At 42.4% G+C, this 24,249-nt stretch overlaps 2 protein-coding genes across 2 annotated transcripts; one reads left to right on the top strand and one right to left on the bottom strand.

Moving 5' to 3' along the window:
• The first annotated feature begins 6,437 nt into the window (after window positions 1–6,437).
• LOC112250778 (myeloid-derived growth factor) lies at window positions 6,438–15,806 on the top strand. The gene is made up of 6 exons (XM_024421197.2): window positions 6,438–6,625; window positions 10,414–10,464; window positions 10,694–10,755; window positions 10,997–11,078; window positions 14,592–14,664; window positions 14,910–15,806. Exons 1-6 carry the CDS (start codon window positions 6,482–6,484, stop codon window positions 14,987–14,989), a joined length of 492 nt encoding a protein of 163 aa, XP_024276965.1. The 5' UTR covers window positions 6,438–6,481; the 3' UTR covers window positions 14,990–15,806.
• Window positions 15,807–15,920: 114 nt separating this feature from the next.
• Window positions 15,921–21,684, bottom strand: LOC112250777. Its single transcript, XM_024421196.2, has 2 exons — window positions 18,719–21,684; window positions 15,921–17,786 (listed from the first exon to the last, which is right to left on the bottom strand). The coding sequence occupies exons 1-2, from the start codon at window positions 19,844–19,846 to the stop codon at window positions 17,301–17,303; spliced, it is 1,614 nt and encodes a 537-aa protein (XP_024276964.2). The 5' UTR covers window positions 19,847–21,684; the 3' UTR covers window positions 15,921–17,300.
• Between the last annotated feature and the right edge of the window lie 2,565 nt (window positions 21,685–24,249).

Here is a 24,249-nt window from a genome sequence, read left to right as displayed (position 1 = left end):
CCACCTGCTTGTGTGCTTATTTTCATGATGCAAATAGCTCCTATTATGACACATTTTCTGCTCAAGTATTATGAATGTTTTTATATTTATTCCACGTATAAAACCTATTGCTTATGATGACGATTAGTCACTTGTGACAGAAGTTCCCAATTAATGCTGAAAGGTGTGTCATGATATTTGACTAAAAATTTATCAAATTTGGATGCCCAATCAGGGACATACGTTTTTAAAACTAAGATCACTTTATTTGCTTTTAGATATCTTACCTTTTCAGTACAAAATATCAACGTGCACTGAGAAATGGCTACCTACCAGCTATGCGCAAAGTGTAAATAGTTATATAGACTGAAGGTTAAGTTAAACATGGTATTTGTAAAAGAAGCCCTTGCTCCTGTCTGCGCATGCGTAGACAAACTAATTCTATGAAAGTGAGTGCCTACATTTCCACCTTCCAAGTAGTTATACCTGACATTCACTGTGAAGATGTGGTGCGCAACTGCATGACGGAATCAAGTGTGTGTACAAAACATCACCCGTATCCCAGTATCACTTAGATTACATTTTTACAGAAGTTAATGTCACAGAGTTTGGTATAGTTCAAATAAGTTTAACCATGTTATTTTCTACCGTTCTGCCTGCTTCGGCCCAGACGACTCTAGAACAGGGCTCTCCAACCCTGTTCCTGGAGAGCTACCTTCCTGTAGGTTTTCGCTCCAACACTAATCTAGCGCACTTGATTCTAATAATTAGCCGGTTGATAAACTGAATCAGGTTAGTTACAACTGGGGTTGAAAGGAAAACCTACGGGAGGGTATCTCTCCAGGTACAGGGTTGGATAACCCTGCTCTATATAACTAGAACATTGAGTCTGGAGGAGAGCATTCGATCGAAACCCAACATATGCTGAACAGTGAGTCAGACGTCTTGGTTCTGGGCTCAGATATTGGTCGATACATCTTCGCCATTGGCCGCCAATGCACGAGCTCAGCCAGAAACATCCAGGAGGGACACGGAGCCGGTGGCGGGATACCCAGGAGCGTGTCTGCCTCCCCAAGGAGGCACCGGCTCTACTTCCAACGGTACCGGTCTCGGGGCTCTCCAGGAGTTCTCAGGCAGTGGGATCCCGAGGGGAGGACGAAACCCTGCTCGGGATGATGATAGCCTACCGGTTCGACGATAAGTTTTTGCGTCGCCAGTTAAGAGCGAGGAGATTACGCATGTTCGCGGCACAAACCAGGCACGACACGAGAGACCAGAAGCAATAAGCATCAACCCAGGTACCCACATCTGGGTACATGATTGATGCCGATGATGCAAACACTAGACAACGCGCCCAGCGCACTGCCCAAGCCTCTGATTCCATTTTCTCATCCAGACGCATTTCAGCTCCAGAATCAAATGCATCTCCAACTGCGCTGAGTGCGCTTTCTGACAATGACGTTTTGGGTAGCCTTCTGCAAGCTTCCCACAATAAGCTGGGTGAATTTCAGCACATTCCTCCTGATAGAGCTGGTGTAACTGAGTCAGGTTTGTAGGCGTCCTTGCTCACGCATGCTTTTTCAGTGCTGCCCACAATTTTCTATAGGATTGAGGTCAAGGCGTTGTGATGGCCACTCCAATACCTTGACTTGGTTGTCCTTAAGCCATTTTGCCACAACTTGCTTGGGGGTCATTATCCATTTGGAAGACCCATTTGTGACCAAGCTTTAACTTCCTGACTGATTCAATATATCCACATAATTTTGTTCCCTCGTGATGCCATCTATTTTGTGAAGTGCACCAGTCCCTCCTGCAGCAAAGCACCCCCACAACATGATGCTGCCACCCTCGTGCTTCATAGTTAGAATGGTGTTCTTCAGCTTGCAAGCCTCCCCCTTTTCCTCCAAACATAACGATGGTCATTATGGCCAAACAGTTCTATTTTTGTTTCATCAGACCAGTGGACATTTCTCCAAGAAGTACGATCTGTGTCCCCATGTGCAGTTGCAAACCGTAGTCTGGTTTTTTTATGGTGGTTTTTGAGCAGTGGCTTCTTCCTTGCTGAGCGGCCTTTCAGGTTATGTCGATATAGCACTTGTTTTACTGTGGATATAGATACTTTTGTACCTGTTTCCTCCAGCATTATTTACAAGGTCCGTTGCTGTTGTTCTGGGATTGATTTGCACTTTTCGCACCAAAGTACGTTCATCTCTAGGAGACAAAACGCGTCTCCCTCCTGAGCGGTATGACGGCTGTATGGTCCCATGGTGTTTATACTTGCGTACTATTATTTGTACAGATGAACGTGGTACCTTCAGGCGTTTGGAAATAGTTCCCAAAGATGAACCAGACTTGGAGGTCTACAATTTTTTATCTGAGGGGGATGTAGGCAGGGGGATGGAGCATTGAAAGTTAAGACCAGGTTTAGCCGTTGTTCTCTCTCTTAAGTCTGGCCTTCACAAGAGAAGGTGACTCATTTATTTGGCTTGGGCTACGGCCAAACAGTAGCCTGTGTCAAGTAGAGGTTGACCGATTATGATTTTTAAAATGTGTGTGTGTATATATATATATATATATATATATATATATATATTTGAATAATGACAATTGCAACATTACTGAATGAACAATGAACACTTTTATTTTAACTTAATATAATACATATGGGCTTTTGGATGAGTGTTCTTAAGGTGATTCCACAGGTTGGTGCTATTTTTTGATTTAGCCGTTGCTGACCCCATGCTTACATCTTTATCACAAATAAGACACCTTGCTTTCCCTGGTGCCAATTCCATGTAATAGTCCCACACTGGTGCTCTGCTTTTCCCTGCCATCTGTAAAACACACACACAGCTCTGACATGACAATGACACTGAAGAGTCTGCTTAGGAGACAAATACTCTCAACTGTTTGAATAAAAATAAGTTACCTGTGATGAATGTTGAAAACAAAACTGTAATTTCTATACGAAACTGTATGTTTTTGAGGAAGTTGTAGAGCAATTTTTGTTTTGTATTTTTTTTTGCAATAAAGTTTGCCTGAACATTTTTGAAAAAATATCCAATTAGACTGCAGCCTTATTCCCTTTCTATTAATGTAAATCCCCTTTCACAAAAAAAAGATTTTGCACTAACTCTTTCAGTTCTACTTTACAGTCTGTCTGTTTAACTCATCGTTTCCCAAACTCGGTCCTCGGGACCCCAAGGGGTGCATGTTTTGTTTTTTTGCCCTAAGACATAGCTGATTCAAATGATCAAAGCTTGATGATTAGTTGATTATTTGAATCAGCATTGTAGTGCTAGGGCAAAAACCAAAACGTGCACCCTTTGGGGTCCCAAGGATCAAGTTTGGCAAACCCTGGTTACATTTTTTAAAATGTTTAAATATATTTTTGTTTATTTTTTAAATTTAAATTGAACCTTTATTTAAATAGGCAAATCAGTTAAGAACAAATTCTTATTTACAATGACGGCCTACCAGGGAACAGTGGGTTAACTGCCTTGTTCAGGGGCAGAACAACAGATTTTTACCTTGTCAGGCTTAACTCAAGCTAAGCCAAATCCATTTGGTTAATTTCTTAAATGATTTAAGAAAACAAGGCATGCCTCAGAGAAATGTATAAAATTATCTAACTTAGCACATTGTGTTTCTTTTGAAAGAGAAATTTAAGCATTGAGCATGGAAGTTGCTGTTTTTTGTGTTTTGCTAGTTTCTCTCCCAGTATGTCATTAAAACTGTCTCCCCTGGTGTCAACTCTATGTTGGATGTCTAGGAATTCTTGAACTGTGTTTACATTCAGCCAAAGTGTTAACCAGAGCCTCAGTGGTGGAAAGTACATAAGTAAAAATACAACTTAAGTAGTTTTTGGGGGTATCTGTACTTTACATTACTATTTATATTTTTGACTACTTTTACTTCACTACATTCCTAAAGAAAATAATGTGCTTTTTGCTCCATACATTTTCCCTAGCACCCACAAGTACTCGTTACATTTTCAATGCTTATCAGGACAGGAAAATGGTCATCCCTATCGCCTCTTATCTGGCAGACTCGCTAAACACAAATGTTTCATTTGTAAATGATGTCTGAGAGTTGGAGTGTGCCCCTAGCTATCCGTAAATAAATAAAACGAGAAAATTGCTTTGCTTAATATAAGGAATTCTAAATCATTTATACTTGTAGTTTTACTTTTGATTCTTAAGTATATTTTTGCAATTACACTTTTGATACATAAGTATATTTAAAACCATATACTTTTAGACTTTTATTCAAGTAGTATTTTATTGGGTGACTTTCACTTTTACTTGAGTAAGATTAAGGTATCTTCACTTTTACTCAAGTATGACAATTGGATACTTTTTCCACCATTGCAGAGCCTCTATCTCATGGTTCCCATTCCGAAATGGAAAACGTTAACTAGTCCAGAAAACCCTTGAAATATTACTGACGGAAATTTGGGTGAAGTACTGTAACATGGTGGTGCCTGTTCTTAATTTTATAACAGGGAAATGCTGATCACGAGTTAAGTTGAAATGACTCCAAATTAAGTACATTGCCTGATTCTCATGTAATCTTAAACATGCCATGGAAGTATAAGAGGCTCCTGTTTGATCAGCTGGATGGAGGTAATTCATTAAAGGCAAATGTAAAATTGGTCTATGGAATGACTCTGATGCTACTGCGTAAATTGCTCCATGAAAATACCTACTCCATGAAAAAAAACCAACACCTACCCTTGACAAGAGGAAATACCTCTGGAGTATTTATGATAACCTTCTGCCGACTGGTGAGGAGGTCATGGAGTACAACCATCTCCCCAAATCATCAGTCAAACATTGAAAAGCTTGTTATTTTCATCATTAACCTTATTTTGTTGCACACCATCTTTAGTTTGATGTAGCAGAATTACTGACACAAATAGGTAGAAGTGTGAAGAAGAACCATTCTGGATGGGAAAACAAGGAAAATAACTGTACACTGTTCTTGCCATAATATGGACTTGGTCTTTTATCAAATAGGGCTATGTTCTGTATACCACCCCTCCCTTGTCACAACACCACTGGTTGGCTCAAACACATTGAGAAGGAAATACATTTCACAAATGAACTTTCAACAGAGCACACCTGTTAATTGAAATGCATTCCAGGTGATTACCTCATGATGCTGGTCGAGAGAATGCCAAGAGTGTGCAAAGTTGTCATTAAGGCAAAGTGTGGCTATTTTGAAGAATCTCAATTATAAAATATATTATATATATATAAATACACTTTTTTGGTTACTACATGATCCCAAATCTGTTACTTCATAGTTTTGAAGTCTTCACTATTCTTCTACAATGTAGAAAATAGGGAAAAAAATAAAGAAAAACCCTGGAATGAGTAGATGTGTCCTACACATCGACTCGGTACTGATACTCCGTGTATATAGCCAGGTTTTCATCACTCATTGTGTATTTATTATTACATGTTATTACTTTTCTATTATTTCTCTATTTTCTCCCTCTCTGCATTGTTGGGAAGGGCCCGTAAGTAAGCATTTCACTGTTAATCGACACCTGTCGTTTACCAAGCATGTATCGAATAACATTTGATTTTATTTCCATGTGATGACACTCACACAAAAATTATTGGTGCTTTCAAGACAACTGGGAACTCGAGGTTCGACTTTCCAAATGGGAACTTGGAGAACTCTGACTTCAGTGCGTTAATGACATCTGGGAACTTATGGAAAAAACTAGCTCAGACTGGAAAATATCGTTTTGACCGGTCATCCAAATAGGAATTCGTTATTCTAGAGCTCACAGTTATTTGTGCGCAGTTTATCTGGCAACCATCAATTTATATTTACACTACACAACTAATAGGGGCGCTGTGTTGAAGCTACCATGCCTCCATTTTAGCACTCCCCACCGCTGTAATCTTTTTTTAGAAGCTATAGAAATACATTTATTAATGTATACATAATTTTTTTACCACATCTATTATATTAGACACCTTAATGCATACTTTTACATTATATTATATGAGCTAAACATAACATTTAAAAAATATATAAAAACATTTTCGTTAAAGTATCATTTTTAGAGATGACTAATGTTACTATCCCCAGTAAAAATTAAAAAAAAACTGAAATACTTGTAGTTGAAATTTAAATACTGTACAATTCCATTCATTCCTATGGAGGATCGCGTGATGCAGCGGTCTAAGGCACTGCATATCAGTGCGAGAAGCGTCACTACAGACCCTGGTTTGATTCCAGGCTGTATCACAACCGGCCATGATTGGCCCAGCGTCGTCATGGTTAGGTCGTCATTGTAAATATTAACTTGTTCTTAACTGACTTTCCTAGTTAAATAAAGGTTAAATAAAAAAATAAAATACCGGGGAGTGCCAATATGTCCGACCGGTGACTTCAAATCCTCTCAAAAGCCAATAGATAGCCTCTGTAATCCAGGGTTTATATACATCACTTCCTGCAAACCATTCAATATCAGTAGACCAAAATGGCCATCATCAATAACTTGCATTTTCTTGCTTTATTGTTTGTAACATTAACAGTTGCTTTGGCTAGTGCCGATGACCGAACGAAAACGGTGGAATTCAACGTAAAACCCGGCGGAGAGGTGCATACGTTCTCCGAGAAAATGGTAAACGATATTAGCTAGTTAACGTTAGTTATGCTATCTTGGAGAGCTGTGATGCATGAAAGCTCGCAACAACATTCAGCTAGGAAACAGTACAGCTAGTCAGCTAGTGAAGTCGTGTATGCTGCCTTGTGTGCTCAGCACAATTTTGTCCTCAATGGGCTGTTTATCTTACTGTTTATTAGATAATGTGTGTGGCACATATGAATACGAATTGACTGCTTCGCCAAATAGGGTTAGCCAGCATGCTCACTTGCTGGATAATTCCCTGCAAGCGATCTTGTTGAATATTCACATAGCTATGCTTGCTAATTAAAATAACAACCAGGCATATGATGGCACCACTCACAGTTGTCAATTAGAATTCATATCTAAAAACAACCAAGCTTTTGAAAAGACTTTGGTCGTCGCATGATAATGAGGAAACGACCTCTGATATGCTGACACGTCTCAACTAGAGTGCCACAAGGAGGCCATTCATTGGTCTAGAATTGAGCTATATTTCCTCCATGCTTATTTTCCAGAGTGAATAGCTGTGTTCGAATACTCCTACTAACCGTACTATTTGTGACGTAAATTGCTTATTGGTCATAGTATGGATTTATTTTTATTTACAACAAATTAGTACAAAAGATACGTTTTTTAAATAGATTTATTTCACCTTTATTGAACTAGGCAAGTCAGTTTATTTAATATCTCTCTCATATATATATATATATACACAGTTTATTTTGTAACTCAATCAGTTCCATCTTCTCCTCCCCAAGACACTGGCCAGGGACCTCTGAGATGGTCACCTTTTTCACCTCAGCTCTTCTGGTCTTAGCAAGATGACTACCAGATGTAACATTTTTATATATATTTTACCCCTTTTTCTCCCCAATTTCGTGGTATCCAATTGGTAGTTAGTCTTATCTCATTGCTGCAACTCCTGTACGGACTCGGGAGAGGCGAAAGTTTGTCCTGCGAAACACAACCAATCAAGCCGCATTGCTTCTTGACACAATGCCCACTTAACCCGGAAGCCAGCCACACCAATGTGTCGGAGGAAACGCCGTACACCTGGCGACCGTGTCAGTGTGCACTGAGCCAGGCCCGCCACAGAAGTCGCTTGTGCGTGATGGGACAAGGACATCTCTGCCGGCCAAACCCTCCCCTAACCTGGATGAAGCTGGGCCAATTGTGCGCCGCCCCATAGGTTTCCCGGTCGCGGCCGGCTGTGACAGAGCCTGGACTCAAACCCAGAATCTCTAGTGGCACTGCAATGCAGTGCACTGCATTGCAGTGCCTTAGACCACTGCCCCACTTGGGAGGCCGACTACCAGATTTTCTAAGGTCTTTGGCCACCTCAACTTGAAAGAGCTCCCAGTTCTAGCAATATTATTTTTCTCCACAAGCCGTTTCCCAAAAGTATGAGAACAGACCTTTAACCTCACTTAACTATATCATTATTTAATAAGGAGCTATTTAGCTTCCAGTAGGATGCTCTACCAAGGTTAGTGTCAGGGGTTTTGTCATCAATGTAAATGGCCCTATGGTCTGTGAGGGGACTAGTACAAGTTTTTTTAGTAACACACTGTCAATACATTTCAATAGAAGCCAAAATTCTATCCTGGACTGTCTGGAACCTGTTTTGTTACTCCAAGTCAATGATCTATCGGCCTGAAACCGCTCACCATATATCAGTAAGATCAAACCTTTCCATAAAAAGTATTAAACCAAATTCTGATAGATGGCCCCCAGGTAGGCCAACCAATCAGTTGAATTATCTATAGTATTGTTAAAGTCCCCTCCTATCAATAATAACGAATTGGGACATTTAGATAACCAATGAAGTATATGTTTCTCTACAGATTCAAGCAACTCATCATTCTCATGTTTGGCGTTGTACCCGTAGAAGTTTACAGTAATGAGCGTAATGTCATTGTAACTGATCACAAGACAAATAGTGATCAATGGGGTCACAGTCCGAGTGTAGAATATCACTACCACCAAAGGTATTTTTCATTGTAATGACTCCAGCAGAGTGTTCAGAGGCATGTGAAAGTCAAATACTGTTGCCCCACTGTGACTTCTAGAAGTTGGCATCAGCAGAAATTGAGTGTCTTTTTTTTATTTAAAAAAAAAGTAGTATGGATATAGTTAGTATGTCTGAAGTTCCCGTATGTCGTACTACATTTGGCAAAATCCGAAGTATACAAGCAGTGGACCCTTTCTATGCTTTTCTGAGCTTTTGGACACTTTCCGTGGCTTCACAATCTTTTCAGATTTGAAGAAAGTGGCAGAAAATATGCAGCCAAAGTCTGATGAAAGCGGATACAAATTAATTGCTTTAACTAATTATGATAAATGTCAAGGCAATGTAATAAAGTAATGCCTTTTCAAATAAGTTATGTTGCACGTTATGTTGTCTGACAATTTGTTAGCTTCGCTAGCCTTACGAACCTCATAGCATATCATTACAGCAATTGCTTGTATGTACCGGGCCGGTAGCTAGCTACCGTCCTAACACTAGTTGGCTACTAATACATTGGACTTGCCAGTATATTAACTATCTTGCTAACTAACTACCATAAGCTTATTGACTTGATTGTACACGTCATGCTTAGCTAAGTGGTCTAGTCGTTTTGCGTTCTCAATGGACATTGTTAATGAAGTAGTAAGATGTCTAACAAGCAAGCAAGTTGCATAGCAACAGCATCCACTCCCGGTAGACAGGTGAAGTGCTAGTACACTCAACTGAAAGGATACCGTTGGTTTACAAATGAAATAATAGCATGTAGTATATACTCATTAAGTATACACTATGTTAGTATGGGTATTCGAACACAGCTAATGTTTTATGTTCAATCACAATTATAAACTGGGTGGTTCGAGCCCTGAATGCTGATTGGCTGAAAGCCTTGGTAATGTATATACAAATCATTTGTACTGTTCTAATTACGTCGGTAACCTGTTTTTATAATAGCAATAAGGCACCTCAGAGGTTTGTGGTATATGGCCATATACCACACCTCCTCATGTCTTATTACTTCATTTTAACCTGGGTAGTTTGGCTCTTGGATGTTGATTGGTTGAAAGCCGTGGTAAATGATGCCAAGTTCAAAACAACTGGGAACTAGGAAATACTCGGGGGGGAAAAGAAGAAAAAACGAGGAAACTTCTGACTTCAGTGCGTTAGACAACTGGGAGCTTGGGAAAAAACGAGCTCCGACTGGGAAATAGTTTTGAACCGTCATCCAACTTGGAATTCCAAGTCGGAAACTGGCATCTTTCTAGAGCTCCGACTTTCTGACGACTGACATCATGATATGACCTAGTTTTTTTTTCTCATTTTCCCAGTTGTCTTAAAAGCACCATGAGACACTATACCAGGAGTATGCTGCAAAACAACTTGTTTATTCTAATTACGTTGGTAACCTCTTTATAATAGCGCTCCTCAGGGGTTTGTGGTATAAAGCCAATATATCACGGCTAAGGGCTGTATCCAGGCACTCCGTGTTGCGTTGTGCCCAAGAACAGCCCTTAGCCGAGTTGTATTGGCCATATACCACACCCACTCGGACCTTATTGCTTAAATATACAATGGTAGCCAATGCATTTGAAAATCAAGTGCCACTATTTTATTACAAATGGCAGATCTTTGAAATAATAATGAGCGAATCAGCTACAGTAGCTGTAATTTGACTCCCAAACACATTTGTCTTGTCTATTAATTATGTTCATTCCTGGCTCTGTTTTAATCACCAAGAAAATGTAATTAATTTCTACAATTCCTACTACTTTTACAGAGAGAATATGAATGTTCATTCACTTATGCATCACAAGGGGGAACCAATGAGGTAAGTTGTATCCTAATCAAAGTCGAGGTTATTTCAACCTAGTCTAGTGTTGAAACAGGCTACCTGCTGTAAACAGATTAATAGCTTTCTAGTGTGAAGTGTAAAACTCAATTCTAAAGTAGATCAACAGAAAGTACATTTCAACCTTTGTCATACTCCTCGCATATCTAAAGAATACGTTATCAAAATCTTGATATTCTAATAACATGTATTCATGTTGTTTTAACAGCAATGGCTGATGAGTGTGGGCCTAAGCGATGATGACGGCCTGTTCTCCTGCTCAGTGTGGAGGTAAGCTGTAAATCAGTCTGAGCTTACACTCTGAACAACGGACGTTAGGATGCAGAGATCCATGTACACTGAATGACTTACTCATTCAAGTGCCGCATGGTGGTTATTCACCCGAGATGTCCCAGATCAATCAGTTCCAGTTTGTCATCTTGGCTTTGCCTAATAAATAACTAATAGCAGAATCAGACTTCTGTAGTGATTTAATCAGTCTTCATTTTGATTTCTTCCTTTTTGTTGACAGACCCCAGGGGAAGTCCTACTTGTTTTTCACTCAGTTCAAGGCAGAGCTGAAAGGAGCCAAGATTGAATATGCCAGCGCATATGTAAGTATTCAACATACAGATGGGTAATCTAATTTGCTATCCTATCTGTATCTCTACATAATAATGCATTGGAGCAGAAACATTGCGAACATGTTTTGTTGTATAAAGAAGATAACATATGTCCAATATCAGCATATCTTTGCTGTGGCATTGACTTGTCTTCCCCCCCCTTCCCCTCTGGTCTCCTGGTTCAAGTGCACTATCTGTGATAAGAGGTAAAACTGCACATCCCCATGGAAACATTTCTTCTGAGTTTCCAGTGTGCACCAACACGTTGTCTGACTTCATCCTGATTTACTGGCAAAGCTAGTGTAGAGATTATCAGAAATTTATGGCAAGTCACATACTGTAGGTATGTGTTTATTTGGACAGTGAGGCTAAAACCTTTAATTTGGCTCTATACTCTAGCATTTTGGATTTGAGATCAAAGGTTTTATATGGGGTGACAGTACAGAATATCACCGTTTATTTGAGGGTATTTTCATACATATGTTTTACCGTTTAGAGATGAAAGCACTTTATGTATCTAGTCCCCCCGTTTTAAAAGGTGTCGTTAATTTAGAACTATTTTCGGCTGGCGTCAAGCAAGCCCAATTTTCAAACGCACTTGTTTGCAATTCCGACCTGTTGGCGCTCTTCTGTTTTTAAACCCTAGCGCCAGGATTGGTCATTTACCTGAGCTCGCTTGCACGGAGATGGGAGGGGTGTCCTTAACATGCCAATTTCAGGCAGTGCTGGTGGGGATATTTTAAGACCAACCCTAAGCTGGTAACACACATGGTTATGGCATGGATTCTGACAGTGGAAGCGCAGCCTATCCAGCTGTGACGCACATTCCCCACATGCACATCGAACACGATAGGTTTTAGTGCACATGAACCTCATGTTTTTTCCCCCATTTAATTTGATTAAAAAACATAGCCTCCTTTTTTTCGGGGGTGGGGTTGTGCCCAATGCGTACGCCAAGTAGCCAACACAAAGGGTTTGACTCATGAGACTGCTTTGAAATATATCTTAATCACCGAAGCTTAATTAAAATATCAAGTTTGGGAGTTTCCTTTTTACTGTATCTATGTATGTAATTGTACATTATTTTAGCCAGCTTATTATTATTATTTTGGATGTGCAAAAACACCTCCATGTAGGCTATATTCCCATAATGCAGTGGTGGAACAAGTACCCAATTGTCATACTTGACTGAAAGTAAGATTACCTTAATAAATAAAAAAAAGACTCAAGTGGAAGTCACCCAATAAAATACGAGAGTAAAAGTCTAGAAGTATTTCGGTTTTAAATACACTTAAGTATCAATTTGAAAGGATAAATATTTTAAATTCCTTTTATTAAGCAAAGCAGATGGCACCATGTTCTTGTTATTTTAATTTATGGATAGCCAGGGGCACACTCCAACACTCAGACATATTTAATTAAACGAAGCATGTTAGTTTAGGGATGACCAGTGTTTTGGACCATTTTCCAGCCCTGTTAAGCATAAAAAACAGTAACAAGTACTTTTGGGTGTAAGGGGAAATGTATGGAGGAAAACATACATCATTTTCTTTAGGAAGGTAGAAGTAAAAAATATAAATACCCAGAAAACTACTTAAGGAGTACTTTAATAAACTGTATCAATCCACAATGGACTAGAAAGATAATTTGCCGTGCCCCCAGCTGATTTGGAGTTGGTTGACAGCACGAAGACACCAATAACAGAATTTGTGACAACGGCAAGTTGCCCATAAATTTCCTTCATGTCATTGCGCTAACGCTATTTGGCATTGGCTCACAACACTAGTAACTTCCTTCATACTGTACACAGTGACATAAAGATGGTATCCACGACTTCATCTGACTGGGGAAATACTGTATTTACAGGGCCTCATTGTTTAAAGGGATACTTCGGGATTTTGGCAATCAAAACCCAGCCCTTTCATTGAACTCATAATTCCTCCAGGGAAAATAACTACATTTTATAGCCCTGTCGTTAAGGTTTACATTGCATTTGGTTTGTTAAAAAGGAGCCCTTAGTGTAGGCCTAGTAAATCAGTCATAGTTATCCGTAATCATGGTAGCATCCACATTAATGTAGAAGTGTTCAGAAACATATTCTATTCTTATTTACGATAAAAGTGATACATTATTTACCATTCATTTATATTGGGCACAAAAGTATCTGAAACGCAACCAAAACAAACTGCAAATGCATCCAAGTTTGTAGAGTCACAAGCCTGATGTAGTCATTGCGTGCTAGGAATATGGGACCAAGTATTACAATTGACTAAATGTAATACACTGTAAGTGAATTAGTCCAAATAATTGATACCTTCAAATAAGGGGGGAACTAGATTGCCTACAAAGTGCTTTCATTTCTAAATGGTAAAACATATGAAAATACCCTCAAATAAAAGGTGACGTTATGTACTGTCGCGTCAACTTTTTCTCAAATCTAAAATGCTGGAGTGTAGAGTCAAATTAAAAGATTGAAAGAAATGTCATATTCAGTATGTTTAGTAATTGCTTGCTTTTCTAAAGTCTACCAGTCTACCAATATTGCCAGCAGGCATCCCAGCTAAAATAGACAAGCTAGCTACTCTAACTTGATTGATTGCCTGAAATGGCTTCTTCGTAGCTAGTTACGAGGTTGGGAATATCTGGGCAAAGCCTACTTTATACAATTCATAGGTGGCTAGTAGTATTACAGAGAAACAACATGTAACAAAAGTTTATTTGATTTTATTTAAACAGAACAAATCTGAGGGGGAATGTGCCCCTGTCCCCCGTTAAGGGCTCTGTAGGGGGGTGAATGAGAGAACTATATATATATTGCAGTCAGAGAATACATTGTTTGCATGTAGCATTCAGATCTAACAATGTGTTCTGCTCCAAAGTGAATGCTGCAGAGTTCAGACAACGGTCTCAGATTAGTCGTATCACATGTATGTTGCACACAGAGTTCTAAGGCAGTGATTCCCAAACCCTGTTTGTGCTGCTGCGGCCCACCCACCGTCAACTTCTGATATCTCCCTCTGATTTACTAAGTAAACTAGACCAATGATTGTAGTCACGACCCAGTTTCTTGCCACAACTCCACACGAATCAATGGCAACCCACCAGTGGTTCCCAAAACACTGTTCTGCGGAATCTGACAGGGGGAGGAGGTTTTGTACATCGCAGCACACACACACCGCTCGACCACAGGGCTCTCGTTGAACAGCCTCCCTCGCAAGGACAAAGCCCCAGAAAGGCGCTGTCATCAGAACAGCACTGTTCATCCTCTCCTCCTGCCGTAACTGTCCCCTGGGAAAAGACAGAAAGAAAATGACTCACTAAACGTTGCGATGAAAATAACCAGCGCTCCTGAGAAGCAGATTAACTCCTCAACCACGTCTCTCCACTAACTCTCCTTGCCTCTGCCATGATGACTCTTTTTCCCCATTCACCCTCCCATTCCCTTTGTTATTTATTTTCTCGTCAATCCCCTGCTCTCTTCTCTCCCCGTCATCCTCTCCACAGTCCCAGACTGCAGCGGGAGGACAGAGGGATGTGACTTTGAGGGAAGATGAATTCACTGTGGGAGATTCTACAGGTGAGATGACTAGTCTGCTTACTGCTGATCTACTACACTCCATCTGTCTATCACAGCAGCTCAAAACTGCTACAAAAGTGGATGGAATTGATGATGGATCTAAAATTCTGCCATCATAGCTATGATTTTCCAAACTGAAGATTTCATCTACAATTTATTACAACAATCTACTGAATGTTTTTGATTGGACGTTGTACTTGTTTTGATGATGCGGTAACTCATTTCCTCTCCTGTCGCCCTTTCAGTGACCCACAAAGACGGGAAGTTCCGCGCTGAACTCTCCAAACTGACCATTATTGCCCGGACACGACACGATGAGCTCTAATTGGCTGGAAATCTGAATGACTATTGTCCAATCGTGAGATCCAGGCGAGCTCTCAAGGCAGGCAATGTGCTCTACTGTCCATGACAGTGGCAAATGGATGGCATTTAAACAACATCAGCTTGGTGGTCTACAACTTTACTGTTCAATAAATCTATATATATTTTTGGGGGAGTTTCTTTTAGGAATATGGCTTTACTGTTTGAGAATGTCTGATCTTGGCAGGTTTAGAAAGATGTAGTTTCAGCATCAGACTTAAATCCTCTAAGCCAGGGAAATGTGAGTAGTCTATGGTCTTCATCGTGCACACGTAAACACAATTATGGTTTTTCCAATCAGCTGCTTCTCTCTGGAAGTAAATGGTTAACCCAGACAGAGTAGAGCAGGGAACCCAGATTCTGTGTTTTTGATCTGCATGGAGCACCTGATTCAACCAACCAATCGTCATTCAATTCGGTTGATGACGTTTTACTCCTACCAACAGTCTTAATGAAGCTAGGTTGAGCTTTAGAACAGACACTAATTTGGCCCACCAGGATTAGAGATGTACTGTCTTGCCTTGATTTATGGGACAGTTAGCTAGCAGCACGTACCATCCAGGTTTATCCCTCTGTCCAGAGGAGGACCTTTGTGTTGATAGGAGTCCCCCCTCCTCGCCAGCGAGAGTCCCTGGGGTCCCAACAGGAAATGCCACAAGGCGCTGACAGGCATCGAGAGACAAACAGAAAGTTACATTTTTTTAATAGTCTTTTCTACTCTGTGTTCTGATTCACAATGTGCAACGTATGCTCCAATAAAAGTCATGTCTGGGAATGTGAAATGTTTGTTCTCCTGTTTTGTTTTGACAGAGCTGTGCTTGATCAGAAAGTCCCTGCTGTGTGACGGTTGTCAGCTTGGATTACTTTCAGAGAAGTTGAGTGCTGATCTCATGCTCTTGTTTTCCAGTTCAGCAGGCTCAATAGCATTATATCCAGTGTAACTAGAATGTTTCACATAAGAATGGAGCTATTACGTAAAGTAATTCAAAATGCTTAACGTTTTTGGACATTACAAATGTATGCGCGTGCACATCAGTCTTGGCAATACATGGTTTTCCCTCCACTACAATGGCTCCTTTATTTGCCAATGGTTCTGTTGGATTCCATCTCAAACCAAACTATAAACACGTCATTACTATTGTCCATCTGTTACGAATCAAACTGTTTACTTTCCCGTGTCTATTTAAGCATCAAAAAACATAGCCAGAGCCAACATTGTTTAAAATTGCATTGGCATGTATTCCTAAGATCCCTGATTAGAACGATGTTTCCAGTCCAAAAGCATCTGCGGAAGTACATGTCATGTCCACAAGAGGGCAACAAATGAAAACATTGATCTACAACATTCATTGACGTTACAACTGGGATACATTTAGATTGCTTCTGAACTACAGACACGATGATACGACCCAATGAGTGAGTCATGATGTCTCTCACGTAAATGATCTCAGACAGTTTGGCCTGCATTTCCTTGTATCTCCTGACTGACATTTACAGGGAACAGATGGTGCTTGTGGGGTGGGGGTGGTGGGGGGTCAGGGTCAGGCTAGAGGCAGTAGAAATTGCGTCACCACGGACCGTTTGAAGGGTAGGACTAATGATCAGCTGCCCCCCTGTCTCTGTCCCCGTCTCCCCCTGACACACATCCAAGCACAGGGTAACCAAGTCAGCCAAGAGACACATGACGCCAAAGAGACCTCACTTCCTATTTGGCCCTGTCAATATCCTGCAATGTGAGCATCTGTATCGGGCCCTAGTCGTTGCAAGTGCAGTGGAGCCAACTGTTTCCGTCTCTTACCCTCCTATTAAGATGAGATCCGAGCCAAGAAAGGGGGACACAGTGTCAGCACAAACGCAGCATGGCTTTGCTGACATACTCACCCCGAGATGCCTCCCGTCGCCTTGGGATTTTGGTCTCTGCTCAATATGGCGAGCCTTAAATCACCCTCTACTCCTGCAACTCTGGCTGTGGCTCCATCCATCTGACGGACTCCCTCACACCGTTGTCGAGAGCAGTCTTCTTTTCACAGTGTATGGGGGAGCCTTCCTGGGATCCTTTCCTTTACTCACCCGATCAAAGTGTCCATTGTGTGGGTAAGGAGGAGGCTTGCGGCCCCTGGTCCCTGGAACTCTCCCTGGGCCGTGAGGGGCCATCTGGCTCTGGGTCAGCCCCAGTGATTTAGCAGATGTTGGCCTCAGCCCCTCCACCCTTGTCTCAGGGTCTCTGGGTGGTCTGACAGGGAGAGGCTCCACAATGGGTGGCCCCGCTTGGTTCGCTATGGTGACAGAAAGACCAAGGGCAGATGGGTGAGGGGGACTACTTTTTTGGGGGGCAGGCCCAAGGTTGTGAAAGAGAGTAGGGTTGAGGGGGTAATGTAGACTGCTCTTTTGGGGGAAGAAGCAGGGTTGTGTGGGTAATGCTGACTCTTGACTGAGGGAGCAGTGGTGTTGGGGTGAGGTGGGTTGGTACTGAGGGGGGGAAGAGCAGGGGTGGGAGGGCGAACAGGGCTACTCCTATGAGGACTGGGAGCAGGTTGGTGGGGGAGGCAGACCAGGCTGGAGGCAGGGTTGTGAGGCTGGAGTGAGTTAGTCCTGATGGGGGAAGACAGAGCTGCCTCCCCCTGCCTGGCCTCCTCACCCCTGAGCCTCTGGTGGCTGCTGCTCTTCGCCACTCCACTGGAGCTGCTGTCGCCGGGCAGGCTGGGGCTGGCCTCTTCACTCAGGTCAATGGACGAGGTCAGCAGCTCAATCTGCTGCACCACCTGTGAGAGGGATTAGGCTACATGGTCAGAGATGAGGCTGGAGAGACGGGGAGAAAATGAGACTGGAGAAAACGTTTGATCTGTGTGCTCGTGTTGTTGCTAGACTAATTGTTTTTTTCTCACTTAACTATTCAAGTTCTCTGGCGTCTTCCAACAGGTCCCTGACCTGGTCTGAGAAGAGATTTTCCCTGGCCACATTGCAAGAGCGTCGCTGGATGTTTCTCTACACATTTATTCAACTTTCTAACGTTTGCAATACCCTCGCTCTCGGGCTGCGCTGATGCTGGGCTTTCAGATGCAGCCAGATACTGTGAGGGGACGATTTACGTGTCACTTTTACAGGATGAGGGTCAAGGTTCAGGCGTTTGAATAAATTGATTAAAAGCATGGTTCCAGCTGCTCCCCTGTCAACATCTGGCGGTGGAAGGACTGGAGAGGAGACAGTGCCGCTGCTGAGCATCACTTTCAACCATTGCATACATTAGGTAAATGGAGCATAGCGAACGCCACTTCCTACCTTTAAAAATTCAGTGAAATCTTCACTTCTGTGCTGTTTCATAGAAAGACTATCACACTGTGGTGGATAGACACTTTGCAAGCAGTGATTCTGAGTGCCAGTATTACAGTGCATATCAATGTAGGCGCCTCTTTTTAATGATTGTAAACGTAACAAAGTAGGGACTGGGATTATGCTCTTTCTGGGACGTGCAAAAATAGCCCACGGTACAACTGCTCTTCGCAGTCCCTTCAGGACCTGAAATAGCATGATAATCTGTTTATACGAATATCAAAGGAATATCAAAAGATCCTAGCTGTGATATTTGTAGGCTATACGACAATACCAGGATCTCGCTCTCCCTCAAACATTTTAAAATCCTTCTATCAAAGACAGACCATAGCTGTAACTTATAGGCAAACAGAAATGTCTTTACCTCCTTCATCTCCTGATGGATGTCCTTCAGGCCTCCTAGAACCTCCTCCAAGTTCTCCACCACTCTCCGGATCTGATCCCGGACAACCTTCTGGTGCTTCTTTGACCCAGTCAGGCCTGACCCACTCCTGGAGCCCTGGTCACCTCTGGGGGGCCTGGTTCGGATGTCTTCTAAGGCGGGACATGGCTTACTGAGACTCTGCTGGGGTCTGAGAGTGGGACCTCCCATATCTCTCTGAGGAACCTCTGTGGAGAAGATGACATGCAGAGAGCTGGGTCCATTGTAACCCTCCAAAGGTCTTGTCAAGTCTTGCTGGTGTAGTTTGGTCTCTGGTCCGCTTACTGGTCTAGTCAAGTCTCTCTGACTGTTTCGGACATTCTTTTTGTTGGATCTCAAGGTGGAACTGAAACTCTGGTGTCTTGGTAAGCCCTGTGTGGCTGTAGCTGAATCCACCCAGCTGGATGTATGAAGGTCTCTCTGACAAGTCTGTCTGGAATAGCCCCAAAGCTGGTCCTCCAAACAAACAGGCACTTTACAGCCGTCTTGACCTTTGAACTGTGTTGGCTGAGCGAGGGCGGGGGCCTTCACGTACTTCCTGACTGAAGGGTGTAGTAAAGACTGGCGGGCGTTCCCAACAAAGGAGCGTTCTGTGTAGTAGTCCCTGACAGACGCCCTGTGTCTCAGGCCTGGTGCTGGAGACTGGCCATGGCTCCACCTGGAAGGGCTGCCCTCTTGGCTTCTCAAATCTGGCTGCACACGATGCTCCCACAAGCCGAAGCACAGCCTCCTAGTCTCCAGGCACAGTTCATTCAAATGGGGACCTGTCCTTTCCTTCCCATGTCTGTTGTTCATCACCTCTTGTGATGTAAAGCCTACCTTCTTGACTCTGTTGGGATAGGTAAGGTTGGCGTCAGCCCGCCCGCACTGCCCATTGAGTCCCATTTCACTGTGGTGGGCCCTGAGTCCATTGTGAAGCCAGAGGTTGAGATGAGGGTTGCTGTGTTGAAAGCCTCTGTGCTCCCCAGGCACTCTGGTGTCTGAGAACATGATAGAAGCAGTCCAGCAAGCAGTCACAGAGGAAGACTCCTTAAAGAATGAGCTTTTCCTCCAGCTTCCCGCCCTTGCCATTCACATGGAATGTTTTTCTCATTGACTTCTCTCTCTCCCCCCCAAAAATGTATTCCGCTTATTTCTTCTTAGACCCCCACCTACTTGCTCTCTTTTCCTGTTCAAGCCTGTGTCTGCCTCTCACTCGCTTTCCCTCCCTGCATCTCTGGCTCAGTTGCTGTGGCACGCTTCCTGTCTCTCCCCCTCTCTCCCTCTCTCTCACTCATTCCCCCCTCCCTGCACTGCGCTGGCTCTCTTTCTTCCTCCCACTCTCTCTCACTGCTGTACCTCCCTCTCTACCTCTCTCTTTCTCCCTCTGTCACTCTCTCGGTCTCTCTCTCGCCCCTTTATATCCCGCTTGCGGAGGGAGACTAGTGGAACTTCAATCAAGATTCCTGTTTTTTAATCCCTGGTAGACGCTGTGTCTCCACGTGAGCCTCCTCACTCCAGCTCTCATCTGATTACTCCGGTTCTGGCTCAGCAGTCCATAGCAACACTGCACCCACAGCATACAGCAGTTAGTTACACAAGCATAAAAAACCCTGACCAGGTACATGCTGTAACACACCTCCCCCAGCCTGTCAGCTAAAGGACCGCCACCAATGGAGCCGAGGCACCTCTTGTTGTTTCATCCTATTTTCTGCTTCTCTGACTTCTATTTGTTCCAATTATGCAGTGGCAGCTGCTATTTGCAGCTCATCTTGGCTTGCCAACTGTCTGGTTTAGTTGGCATGTGTCTGACGAGCCCAGAGATGCCTCCCAGGTGTCTGTTTACTCACTGTGCAACTCCTTCCTTGGATGCACCCTAAATGAGACAATGACAGCCCCGGAGAACCCTGACAGTGGCTGTCCCTCGGTGGAGAACAGTTTCAGCATTTGCCACAACAAACTACTCGCATGGAATCCCCTTTAATGGCAATAGAAAAATGAATGGCGAAATACTGCAGAAAGACCATGACATAGTCTAATAAATGCATGTACTCAGTGATGGGGGTCATTCCAGGGTAAGAAGATTCCTTCTCAAAACATGAGCGCCTGTCCTTGTTGTTATCCACACAGCAGTGGTCCACTAACTCTGGAAGTAATAGAGGAGGCTGTATTAATCCCTCTAAAGTTCTGTTTGAACATAGCTCCCATTCCCAGCTGCTTCCAAATGACTGTTTCCTTTGTTTCAGTGAACACCTCTGGTGCACAATCACTCCATTCCCCATTGTTCACAAGGTCACTCATGTGAACGTAAACAGATACCAAAAAACACACACACCTGGATTGTAGTGCTCTCATGTGCTGGGCTTTAGTCATCGTGTAGCTACATCTGATTAAACCTCGGATTTCAACCAATCACCCTCCCACTGTGTGTGGACCATAAATAACATCCAGGCTGCTAAATGCACAATGGTAGCTCATTTTAAAGTCAATGTGGAATAATAAGTACGTGTCGCGGTTGCTCGTCTCACAGCAGTTGGCGTACAGTGGAGCCCAGTTAGAGACCTTCACTCCATCCACTGCATTATGGTAATGTGTGTTCTTATAGTGCCACCACAACTTTACAGGACTACACAGTAACAGAGCCACCACAACTTTACAGGACTACACAGTAACAGAGCCACAGTAACAGAGCCACCACAACTTTACAGGACTACACAGTAACAGAGCCACAGTAACAGAGCCACCACAACTTTACAGGACTACACAGTAACAGAGCCACCACAACTTTACAGGACTACACAGTAACAGAGCCACCACAACTTTACAGGACTACACAGTAACAGAGCCACAGTAGACGACCTACAGTACATTTGGAAAGTATTCAGAGCCCTTTTCTTTTTCCACATTTATTTGTTACAGCCTTATTCTAAAATATCTTAAATACAAATCCTCATCTACACACAATACCCCTTAATTAATGACAATGTGAAAACAGGTTTAGACATTTTTGCAAATGTATTAAAAAAAAAAAATTGATACCTTATTCAGACCGTTTGCTATGAGACTCAATTGAGCTCAGGTGCATCCCGTTTCCATTGATCATCCTTGTTTCTACAACTTGATTGGAGTCCACCTGTGGTAAATTCAATTGATTAGACTTGATTTGGAAAGATTGTCCATAGAGCTGTGAGACAGGATTGTGTCAAGGCACAGATCTGGGGAAGAGTACCAAAACATTTCTGCCTCAATGAAGTTCTCCAAGAACACAGTGGCCTCCATCATTCTTAAATGGAAGAAGTTTGGAACCACCAAGACTCTTCCTAGAGCTGGCCGCCCAGCCAAACTGAGCAATCAGGGAAGGGCCGAGGTCAGGGAGGTGACCAAGAACCTTATGATCACTCTGACAGAGCTCCAGAGTTCCTCTGTGTAGATGGGAGAACCTTCCAGAAGGACAACCATCTCTGCAGCAATCCACTAATCGGGCCTTTATGGTAGTGGCCAGACGGAAGCCACTCCTCAGTAAAAGGCACATGCCAACCTGCTTGGAGTTTGCCAAAAGGCTGCTAAAGGACTCTCAGACCATGAGAAACAAGATTATCTGGTTTGATGAAACCAAGATTGAACTCTTCGGCCTGAATGCCAAGCCTCACATCTGAAAGAAACCTGGCACCATGAAGCATGGTAGTGGCAGCATCATGCTGTGGGGATGTTTTTCAATGGCAGGCACTGGGAGACTAGTCCGGATTGAGGGAAAGATGAACGGTGCAGAGTACAGAAAGATCATTGATGAAAATGTCTCAATGTCATTGTGGCCCAGCCAGAGCCCTGTCTTGACCCCGATTGAACATCTTTGGAGAGACACGAACATTTCTGTGCAGCGATGCTCCCCATCCAACCTGACAGAGCTTGAGAGGATATGCAGGGAAGGGGAGAAACTCCCCAAATACAGTTGTGCCAAGCTTGTAGCGTGATATCCCAAAATAATCAAGGCTGTAATCACTGCCAAAAGTGCTTCAACAAAGTACAGAGTAAAGGGTCTGAATACTTATGTAAATGTGATATTTCAGGTTTATTTTTAATAAATGAGAAAAGAAAATGACCCGTTTTTGCTTTGTCATTATGGGGTATTGGGTGTAGATTGACAATTTAATACATTTTAGAATAAGGCTGTAACTTAACAAAAATGTGGAGAGGTCTGAATACTTTTCCGAAGGCACTGTATATCCTGGTGGAGCTTCTGTCTCTGTATACAAGGCAGGGTTATGTAAGAGTGTGGTTGAGATATTTCTCTAGACAGACCCCACATGTTTTGTCAAAGTGATGAAAAAAGGGTTCCAGTCCGTAACTTTATATAAGCACTTGGACAGCAGAAATGATTTAAGTGCAACACAGTATAGCAACTTTAGTTGTTGCTGTCTTAGAGAATGACTCATTACATTCAGAAAAAAATGCTGTATTTTTCTTAGTGACTGAATTCCCTCAGTTCTGTCATTCCGGAGTCCAGCAGGAGGTCTTACCACTGTGTAAAATAACATGTTTTGTCGGTTCCCGTTTATTTTTAACATTGTTTTTCTTTGGATATCTCCCGGCTTACATCTTTGAAACAACCCGCCAGTCAGGTGCTCTCAGAGGATGCACTAGAGCAGGTGAAAAAAAGAAGACGGAGGGTTTGAAAGACTGACTTCCAAGTCCCAAGTAACTGTCATAGCTCAACTTGTCAGAGGGGATAGCCTCTTTAAGCATAAAGGATGAGGCAAAGAGTTCACAAAATAAAAGCAAATATAGCCATTTTCTAACCCTGGATCTACAGTTGAAGTCGGAAGTTTACATAAACTTAGGTTGGAGTCACTAAAATTTGTTTTTCAACCACTCCACAAATTTCTTGTTTACAAACTATTGTTTTGGCAAGTCGGTTAGGACATCTACTTTGTGCATGACACAAGTAATGTTTCCAACAATTGTTTAGACAAATTATTTCACTGTATCACAATTCCAGTAGGTCAGAAATTTGACAGTGCCTTTAAACAGCTTGGAAAATTCCAGAAAATAATGTCATATCAGAAGCTTCTAAAGCTAGGGTAATTGACATAATTTGAGTCAATTGGAGGTGTACCTGTGGATGTATTTCAAGACCCATCTTCAACCTCAGTGTCTCTTTGCTTGACATCATGGGAAAATCAAAATAAATTATCCAAGTCCTCAGAAAAAAAATTGTAGACCTCCACAAGTCTGGTTCATCCTTGGGAGCAATTTCCAAACACATGAAGGTACCACGTTCATCTGTACAAACAATAGTACGCAAGTATAAACACCATGGGACACCAGCAGTCCTATCGCTCAGGAAGGAGAAGCGTTCCGTCTCCTAGAGATGAACGTACTTTGGTTCGAAAAGTGCAAATCAATCCCAGAACAACAGCAAAGGACCTTCTGAAGATGCTGGAGGAAACAGGTACAAAAGTATCTATATCCACAGTAAAACGAGTCCTATATCGACA

The sequence above is a fragment of the Oncorhynchus tshawytscha genome, linkage group LG05 (genome assembly GCF_018296145.1).
Source record: "Oncorhynchus tshawytscha isolate Ot180627B linkage group LG05, Otsh_v2.0, whole genome shotgun sequence".
Classification (NCBI taxonomy): domain Eukaryota; kingdom Metazoa; phylum Chordata; class Actinopteri; order Salmoniformes; family Salmonidae; genus Oncorhynchus; species Oncorhynchus tshawytscha.
The sequence above is the reverse complement of the archived record's forward strand: the minus strand, read 5'-3'. Positions and strand labels throughout refer to the sequence as shown.